Source organism: Hordeum vulgare, chromosome 3H (assembly GCF_904849725.1).
Source record: "Hordeum vulgare subsp. vulgare chromosome 3H, MorexV3_pseudomolecules_assembly, whole genome shotgun sequence".
Taxonomy (NCBI): domain Eukaryota; kingdom Viridiplantae; phylum Streptophyta; class Magnoliopsida; order Poales; family Poaceae; genus Hordeum; species Hordeum vulgare.
The window spans coordinates 83,418,816-83,428,772 of NC_058520.1; the positions used below are offsets into that span (position 1 = coordinate 83,418,816).

The 9,957-nt window shown below is 43.0% G+C and overlaps 1 protein-coding gene across 1 annotated transcript; it reads left to right on the top strand.

The window, feature by feature from the left end:
* The first annotated feature begins 258 nt into the window (after nucleotides 1-258).
* Nucleotides 259-9,181, top strand: LOC123443064. Its single transcript, XM_045119305.1, has 18 exons — nucleotides 259-574; nucleotides 1,019-1,228; nucleotides 1,336-1,431; nucleotides 1,589-1,641; nucleotides 2,261-2,357; nucleotides 3,099-3,172; nucleotides 3,473-3,590; nucleotides 4,042-4,152; nucleotides 4,707-4,783; nucleotides 5,069-5,135; nucleotides 6,797-6,862; nucleotides 7,043-7,150; nucleotides 7,278-7,408; nucleotides 7,541-7,607; nucleotides 7,723-7,790; nucleotides 7,907-8,000; nucleotides 8,341-8,411; nucleotides 8,517-9,181. Exons 1-18 carry the CDS (start codon nucleotides 422-424, stop codon nucleotides 8,887-8,889), a joined length of 2,034 nt encoding a protein of 677 aa, XP_044975240.1. The 5' UTR covers nucleotides 259-421; the 3' UTR covers nucleotides 8,890-9,181.
* Nucleotides 9,182-9,957: the final 776 nt, after the last annotated feature.

The following is a 9,957-nucleotide window of genomic DNA, read 5'->3' on the forward strand; positions in this document are numbered from 1 at the left end:
AAATTGAATATAAAAGATGATACACAATGGCCCATGAAATAGGTAGTGCTCTTTTTCCGTCCGCTGCGCGTTGTACGGGCATTTGTACTAGTAGCTACTAAATAAAATAGCCGCACGAATCTTCGCATAAAATTAAGGACACATTTAATTTTCCTTTAGCAAAAACGAACAAATAATAAAATACATAAACAGGAATAAAATTGTTGTCAGAAAATAATAAATTCAACACAAACCGAAAAGCACACACCAACACTGCACGAAACCCCGTCATGCTCCTCCCGCAACTGAACACTGAACTGAAGCCCCTACCTGAAGACAAGACAAGGGAAGAGCGGAGCAGAGAGCGCCGCGACCGCGAGCGTCCAACCCCCTCACCCCACCCACCTACTCCCCCCAGCAGAGTCGCTGCCGTGATCCCGAGATGTCGTCGTGGCTGCGGAGCGCGGTGAGCAAGGCTGTCGAGGCGGGCGGCCGCAGCGGCGTCACTCGTGCCGTGCTGGGCTACGCCGATGCCGTCGCCCACCACGCCGGCCAGGCCGTCGCCGAGGGCACCAAGATCCTCAATGATCGCATGGTGAGCGACCCTCCGCTTTCCGCGCCTCTGTTCGCTCCCCACTCCCGAAACCCCTTCGGTTTCCTCGAAATTGCAGCTGCTGGGGATGTGCAAACCGAGAAATTAGTCAAACCGAGATTTCGTGCAGACCAAGCCAAATCAAACAGCATTCAAGCTATGCTGATTCTAATTTAATCTGTACGAATTGAGGAGATCTCAGCAATTGGACGATTTCACCCCCCATGTTATGGCAAATTCATACTATGTTCCAAGACTGGGAAGGGTTGCCGCAGAGTGGGGAGAGAATCTAACACGTTCTGCGCATTTGGTATTTTAGGCTGACTGTTTGACCTTGGGTGCAGTGTGTTTGTACTGTACTCAAAGATATCAAATATCAAATGCCCTATCCCTGAGTCCTAATAATGATTTGCTACAAGTTATCCATGTGTTCAATGTGATTTGCAGATCACCCAGAACTACAAAAGTGTCAAGAAGACAGTGAAGCGCTTGGAAGAGGCGGCAGTCTCATCACGGGGGGATGTGAGAGTTCAGGTGCTAACGCGCTGGCTTAGGTCACTTCAAGAGATCGAGGCTGCGTTCGGAGGTTTGGATGGGAGTGTCTCACAGAATGTCTCTTCAATTGACCCAAACAGCTTGAAAACACCATTAGCAAGAGTATGCATCTACGCATCACATTGCCTTTGTGTGTCCGTTTGTGGCCATGCTCTGTATTTGCTTTGCTTCCTTCGTTTCATCTGTTTTGATTCGACTCTTGTGCACAGGTTTTGTTTTATGATGCTGACATTGGAGGAGCTCCTATGAATTTCCGAGATGTATTTCTCTATAGCCAAGCACTTGAGGGTATTACATTGTCCATGGTGAGTTGGTTCAGCCATGATAACCTGGCTGTCAAGACTACATAGAACATCTACTTCGTCTAACCAGCTTGATTTCCTGTCACACAATGCTATTGATTGTTCTTACCACTGATAGAAGCTATCAAACTAAACACATTTAAGTACTTTTTACGCGCAGGTTCTTGAAGCTCCCAAGGAAGAAGAGGTCTCCCTGCTTTTGGAAATTTTCGGGTGAGCTTATTGTGCAAATACAGTTTGGTGTTGCTAATTTTTGGATAGGTTGGACTTCAAGAATTTGTGGAACCTCATTTCCTTTTCTCCTTTAGTTGGCATAGTAGGAATATATTGTTACTTATTACTTAAACATGGTTGTACACGAGAAATCATCAACATTGTGTAGATTTCCTAGTTGTTTCTTGGCCCGAGTGAACATGATCTTCGAAACACCTGGATAAATTACTACTTTAAAATTTTAAGGTTTGTTCTTATCCATTAGTGTTGTAGTTGATTTTATGGTTATTTACAAGATACTCCCTCTTTACCTAAATAATTGTAGTTGGGGAGAACTAGACTAGTTCTCCCCAACTACAATTATTTAGGTACAGAGGGAGTAGTATTTGCAATGTGTGGATAAGGTTCTTATATGTTTATTTTCGTGACCATATTCTTATGCTGTTTTGTGGTTTCGATGATACATTTCTCCTGAACATACAGTTAAGATAACCCACGTATTGCTGAACAACCACGTCAGTTGTAGGCTTTGCAAGATTATACTAACTGTTCCTTGTATTACTGACTGTTCTTTTGATCTCAATAACCTTTCCATTTAACTATTTGCCATTTCCTCTAGCCTATGTCTTACAGGAGGGAAAGAAATCAATAACGCAATTATGAGCAGCATACAAGACTTGGCAAAATCATTCTCAGTTTACCACGATGAAGTCCTGGTACGTTTGTTGGATGTCCTATTCTCTTACGGCATGCAAATTACTAAACTGGCAAAAGGCTAAAATTGCAATATAATATTTTTTACAGATGATTCGTAAATATTATTACTAAGTGGGTGTTATATATCTGCCTAACTCATGGTCTACAACTATTATTCCCATATATGACTAAATTTCTTCGTTCGCACTCGAGTTTCTTTCTCTATTTTATCGCAATATTTTTGCTTACTGATGACATAGTGGAATTATTTATCATAGCTTGCTTGCTTTTCTTGCAAGCACTACTTTATCTATTTTTATTTACATTATTCAAATTTTGGATGATTTGTGTTTATACCACACATGATTTCTTGTTACCTTTTTCTTTCATACGAGGAAAAAAATGATTTTATTTGAGGAGAATTTTTAGGTTTCTAACAAAGTAACCGTGAGAAGAAACCATAACCATAGAGCGATGAATACGTGTGACTGTGAGGCCATGAACATAGTTATACTCTGGTACTTTAATAGTCTGCAAATATATTGCTTGAAGAACTAGAGCGATGAATGCGATAATGCATTTCTGCTCCACTGTCGCTGGACTATGGCTATTGTCTTTTATGGAGAGAGAACATAAGATTGTTCAGTAGTATCCATTTTTAATGTCTTTCCATTAGGGAAAACTTTAATTGATGCACAAGCAGTGAACTTTTTGAGAAATTGGCTTCATGTCTAGCATATTAAATTCCTATACACATTTAGGTGAAACGTGAGGAGCTGCTTCAGTTTACCCAAAGTGCTATTTCAGGACTAAAGAGGAGTGCTGACATTGTGAGGTGAGCATTTATGTAACTAGCTGTCAAAGTCTGGTTTTCTTGTTGTCTACACAATTTGGTATATGGTGTGCTGTAATGAGATTAATATTATACTTATCCCATGCATTTTTGTAGTAATTGGTCCATAAATGTCAACTAAACTCAATATTTGAATCATATACCTGGACCCTCCTTATCCAAAGTTTTTTGCCTGCAACATCTGGGGCGCCCAAAAGAGATACCGTGGTGCTTTTGCCTCTAAATTTCAGAAATTGTTTTAATTCCGTTTGTTGTTACTATAATATGTCAATTTTACTTCAGGATAGATGCTGAAGCCTTAGAATTGTGGAAGAAACTAGATGAGATGGAGGCATTGCGAGTTCAATCAACTGAAGATCCTGAAAAAGTTTCAGAAGATACTGCTGTTGCAGTCGTTGAGGTTTTGCCTCTGTCAACGTACTATAATTTATACTTACATACTCACAGAAGTTTTCTCGATTTAGCTTAATCGCCACTTGTCAGAGTACAGCGTAATGTGCACAGTGCACATATGTGTTTAGCTTGAGATCTTTAACTATATCCTTAGAATTTCTTATTTCATCCCACCTTATGAGCAAATGCTTGTCAGGGAAGTTGACCTCGCAGATAGATTGTCCCTGAAAACATATGCAATTGACTAATTGACTATACAGAACAGAAGCACCAACCATGATCTCACTGATTATGTTAAATCTGTTCACTGCACCAATGGGCAACAGTTCTCATCTAAACAATCGTTCAGTATCACATGTTTGATATGTTTTGATAATGTTACATCTTCTATTACTTCTATATATTTTTTTTGTTTCACAATCTTTTAAGGTGCTAACTGAATTCTCCACTTTGACCAGTCTTTTAAAGAAGCACTCACTGAAGTGAGGTTCTGCTCTAGAATGGAAGACCTTCTACTGAAGAAAAGATCAATTAACGCTGGGGATTCCCCGGAGGTTCATTTCCAGAAGGCATGTACTAATGTGATCTTTATGCATATCATTTTTAAGCTTGAAATTTTCATATTTTAGAACTTCTTGCAAAATGACTGAATGTTACCTTTCACATAATACTTTAGATTACTATTAGAAATATCTTTCAGTGCTATGCGCTGCAGATTTTATGCACATACTTATACTTCTTTTTTGTTCCTGGAACTTCATTTGTAGACTGTCACTGAAAGAATTGAACTGATGAGTCATGGGATATGTTTTCATGTGTTCCTTAAATATCCCACTGAATAGTTGTATCCTACTACTACCCTTGTTGGACACTTGGACGTGATGACCGTAGAAGTTGATTTTTTGGGCTAAGGTTTCACGCGTATTGTGTGTACAAGTGACCAGTCACCATTGTGCAGTGAGACCATGGTGGAGTCAGCTTCCATTTACCTTTTTGTTCAGTTTAGACTTTAGACTTCTGATATTGACTTGATAGACACTCAGCTTGAACGCTGCTTATATATGTTCAGTTCGTAAAATAGGCATGGACTGCAATAAAAAATACATTGTGGTAAATTTTGCAGGTTGACAAATTAAAGGTCTTGGCATCTTCCCTTGCCAATTCATCCTCCAAGGCAGAGAAGCGTATTTTGGATCACAGGTGGAGCTTCCATACAGATTGTTCTATAGAATCTTTTGATGCCATTTGATGTACTTCATATCATCTACCTTTACAAATTCATTTCCTTCATCGACGGTCCCTTTGAGTTTATATTTTTTTCTGGGTGAAAGAAAAACTTGGGTAGACCATGAAGTCTCTGTCATGTTGCTCCCTACTGTGGTTGCATTCTTTTTCTGGTTTTTTCTTGTGTACTATTTTTAACTATTCCATTGGTTGTACAAGAACTTCGAGGTGGCCTTTCAAATTTTATTGTGCATACTGCAGACGACAGAAAGAGGAGGCTCTTAACTTTCGTGCCAAAAAGGAGAATGAAGTGAGTGCAGTTGAAAAAGTAAGAATCCTAGACCATATGGTGGCAGTAGAAATGTTTGTACTGCTTGTACTATAAGAAAACATATTTTGGAACATTTGATTATCATTTAGCAACTGGTTTTGGCTATGCACCTTTGGACACGTGTCTTGTTTCATGAAAACTGCATCTAACACCTGCTGTAAGGAAACCATTATGCATGTGCACAGTGCCCATGGGATGTAGGGTTGCCAAAGAGTCAAGCTCGAGCCAGCCACAGTGTGGTTTGAGCCTAGAGTTTTTTTTTTTTTTTTTTTTTTTTTTTTTTTTGACGCGTCAACGGCGGGCTTACGCCTGCCTGAACCTTTCTTATCAAACCGAAGAAGCCATTACAAAAGATCAGAGTTACATGTGGGGGAGAGGTGAGAGAGAAGGGGAAGATTACAAGGCAAACTACAAAAGACTATAATCTCTTAGCAAGGTGGAGCAACATAGAGGACCAGTCATTGAGCATAGTCCGTTTTTGAATACTTTTGCAGCGATGAGCCCATAGATTGAGGTCGTCTGTAGCCGCCCTGGCGATGGAGTAGGCCTTGGTGCTCGGAGCGAAAGACCATGGCATTACGTCTTTTCCATATGTTCCAAACTAGGGCCATGAGCACCGTGGAACGGGTTTTGTTTGTCAGCTCGCCGTCCCAGGCGTGAAGCAGCCCCTGAGGCATTCCATGACATAGACAGGTCATCCCCTCCCAGAGAGGGCGTAACTGGTTGCAATTAAAAAGTAGATGAATAATAGATTCCGTCTGGCTGCAGAAGGGGCAGGTGTCTGAAGTGGCGATGTTTCGGTGGAATCGCCTTTCGTTGGTGAACAGTCGGTCTGTGTGTGCGAGCCAAATGAATATTCTGCTCTTATTTGGGGCGTAGTTTCTCCAGATGGCCGGAGCAAGTTGGTCTGCCGGTGTGGACTGCCAGACCGCCTTGTAGGCAGTTTTAGTGGTTAGAGACCTTGCTCCCTCGAAAATCTTCTGTCTGCAACCTGCAAATTCAAGTTTACCGAAGCCAAAGTAGTGCGCAAGGTTCGCAAGTAGACATGTAGGACAGCTGAGGGGCTAGGTCTAAAGTGAGGTCATGCGTTGCCAAAACCCTAGCCACGGATGCGGTTTTCCTGTTGGAGTGAGTGTAAAGAACAGGGAACTGCTAGGCAAGGGTGTTAGGAGATTGTACAAGCCATTGATCAGACCAGAACGATGTGGAGCCATCAACAAGCTGAACCATGGTAATGGAGCGGTAGAAATTTAGGCCTTTCATGATGTCTCGCCAGATAGGAGTGTGGGGAGTCTAGAGTTAGGCTTGAGCTCTGCTCGAGCAAATTGAGATGAGGTTGAGCTGAGCTCGAAAAAGGTCAGTAAGGAGGTCATGCATATAAAAAGTGAAGAAAATCTAATGAGGTCTGCTCCAGCAACTGAGATGAGGTTGAGATTGAGCCAAAATTAAATCAAGCCTATTTCTAGCTGAGGTTGAGCAGCTTGTGGAGCCCTAGCTTTGTTTACAAGGCTATTAGGATGTCTACCTATATTTCTGGATCATGAATACTTCACTGGCAAATTCACATATGTCGCACATACATTAAAATAAATGCTTGGATGAATATTGCTTTGTATATTCTGCCGATGTTCCTTACCTTTTAATGTGTCATTTTGTAGGAGTTGACTGCTGAGATTTCTGAATTGGAGAAGCAAAGGGATGAACTTGAGGCTCAGCTGAAGAAGGTACCTTACCTTTTCCGTAATAAGATTATTATTTTCATGCCGACTGCTTCTAGGCGTAGGTTTGACATGGACATAAATGTTTCCGTCCGGCAGACTGATGAGTTCATCATTAGTCGCCTTAACCGAAAGCTTCTAGAGTTATGATTTGATTTTGAGGTCCTTCCTATTTCTGTCCAACAGGTCAACATTTCACTGAATGCTGCTGTTGGGCGGCTCAAGCTAACGAGGGAAGAGAGGGATCAGTTTGATGAAGCAAACAATCAGATGATCTTTAGTTTAAAAGCAAAGGTGCTCCACTTTTCTGATTGACCCAGTTTTAGTATTCTTCCAGTAATATTCACGAGATTGACGTTCTCTTTTTGGGTTAAAGTATTGATGAGCTTCATATTTTGTTTTCTTCTCTCCATTAAATTAGGAGAATGAACTTTCAAAAACTATTGCCTCATGTAATGTGGAGGCTGGTGTAGTCAAGACTTGGATCAATTTCCTTGAGGATACATGGCAGCTCCAGTCGTCATACGACGAACAGATTGAACAGAAAACCAAGTATGTAGTGATTATTGCTGTACCAACCTTTGATTGCAACCATTTTATCCTAATTCCCCCCTGTAGAGCTATAATTAGAAATGGTGCTACATTTTTTGTTTTTAATCAAATCAGCTTTTTTTATGACCATAGTGATGAGCTAGAGAGATGCACAAGCAATTTTATGAAGTTGACGAAATATCACCTTTCTACATTCAAGGTACTTGGTTGGATGTAAACTGTTTAAAGCTGTTGTTGCATTCCTAGAGAACACACTATACCATTAGGATATATTTTTTAATCACTGTTTTGTATGCATCTTCTGTCTTGAACAGGAAGTTCTAAGCCCATCGATTGAGCGGATCCACACATACGTGGATAATTTGGCATTCTTAAATTCAAGGTTATTCAATTGTTTGTTTTCCTAAAGTCTTCCACATATTTATGGACCTCCCGTTCTGACACAAAAAGAAGGTTCTAATGAGTTCACCATCATGTGATTTGGGCCGAATATTGTAGGGATGAGTCAACGGAACTTGAAGACGAGGAGATATCAGAAAAGACAAGCCCACAGAAATCCCTCGAGGAGGAATATTTGGAAACTGAAAAGAAGGTTCCTACTGATTACCCAATTGTTATGCTTACATGTTTTTATGATTGAACTGCTAGTTATTTTTTTAAACCTCTCTAAATAAACTGAAAAGAAGGTTCCCATAGTGATTGAAATATAGGGAAAGACTGCGTACAATTGACCCAATGTGGTCGGGCCCTTCCCTGGACCCTGCGCAAGCGGGAGCTACATGCACCGGGCTGCTCCTGCCCTCTCTAAATGAACATTACAATTTATGTACCCATATTCCCCCCTCCAAAATTGTGTAGAGGAAACCACATGAACAGATATATGGTTAGAAAATAAGTACTTTGGGTGGCTGTTGATGTTGCATTGTTTCCAGATCGTAATTGCCTTCAGCATCACTGATCATATGAAGAAGCTGTTTTATTCCGAACAAGGGTACAGTTCTAGGTACTGTCAGACTTCACATATTATTCTTGTCCTCATAATTTCTTTGGCTGGAAATAGTCGTTAATCCCTGCAACTGGACATGTTTCATTTTTCTTCTCTTTTCAGGAGAGATGATCCAGAGGTCAGGAGCTTATTTTCAGAGATAGAGAAACTGAGAGAGGCATTCGAGTCTATAGAAAGGCCGACATTAGACATCGAAATCCGCAGAGCGAAGGTGCCAACAAAGGAGCGAATTGAGTCAAGCTCGAGCTCTTCGCCTGTTCAGGCACCCTCTACGCCTAAAGCTGCCCCCGTGGGCTCTCCAAAATCTCCAGTGAAATCTGAGCAGACGCCGGACCCTGGTTCGGAGCTCGCAGAGTTGGAGTTAGAATTTGGTAAATCCAACAGGTACTCCCCTGAAGATATAAGCGGGTGGGAGTTCGACGAGCTCGAAGAGGAGCTCCGAGCCGACATATCCAAACCGAGCGATATGAAATAACCACATGCATCTACACCAGTGAGAAGTATACTATGTTGCGCGCTTCTGCACTGCACAAATCGCCGAACACCAGAATGTACATAGTGTTGTTTTATTGTGTCCATTGCTCTGTTCTTACTGTGTGAGAGATGCAAATATGAAAGACTGCCGTTGAGGCCTTGACAAGTCATTTGGTATTTGTTTGTTCTTGTCATAGACATGTATGCATACAGAGACAGTGAAACATATTTGACATTTGTAAAAAAATCATGGATATGCTTTTCATATTTCAAACCATATATCATTATCATTATTATTTTTCCATTAAAGTAGGCAGACGGGGTTGTCATCATCGCCTAATTCTCCGTAACTGTACGTCTTATGCTTGATGAGGCACAGGGCTTCGCCGTCGACGCAGCGCGCGACCTCCACGCCGGTGAGCATGGCCACACCGTGACCACCCGCGTCGTGCGAGAATTTCGCGACGCAGAACCGGCCGTCGCCGGTGCCTAGGTGCAGGAGGAACGACCGTACCGCCGCCTGGCAGGGCACGGCAAAACCCTCCCACTCATGGCTCACCACCGGAGGTTGTCCCGCCGCCGCGGCTTGCCGCAGATCCGCCGCGCAGAGGACGCTCTGATCTCTCTCCGAGAAGCCGAACCAGAGCCTGCGCTCCGGGGCGAAGAAGGCGCGCCCGCGGAACGGCATCGCCCAGTCGGCGACCTTGCTCCACTCGCCATGGCGGACCAAGTTGCGCTCGATGCCGTAGGAGATCTTCTTCGTGTCCAGGGAGTAGGTGCCGTAGCCCCTCGCGGAGACCCAGAGCTGCTTCTCGCCGACCACCGTGTAGGCGTCGACGGCGCCGTCGTACGCGCCGGTCTTGCGGCCCTCCTCCGGCTGCTGCGTCACGTAGGGCGGCGGCGGGACGTACCGCCAGCGCATCTCCGACCTGCGCGACCAGTAGGTGTCGTCGGCAAGCGCCTCCACGACGGACCGCTCGTGCGCGTCGTCGGGCGGGCTGCTGAAGAAGTACGCGTCGTCGCCGACGGCGACCGACAAGGGGTAGTGCTTCGGGTCCTCCGCGCTCGG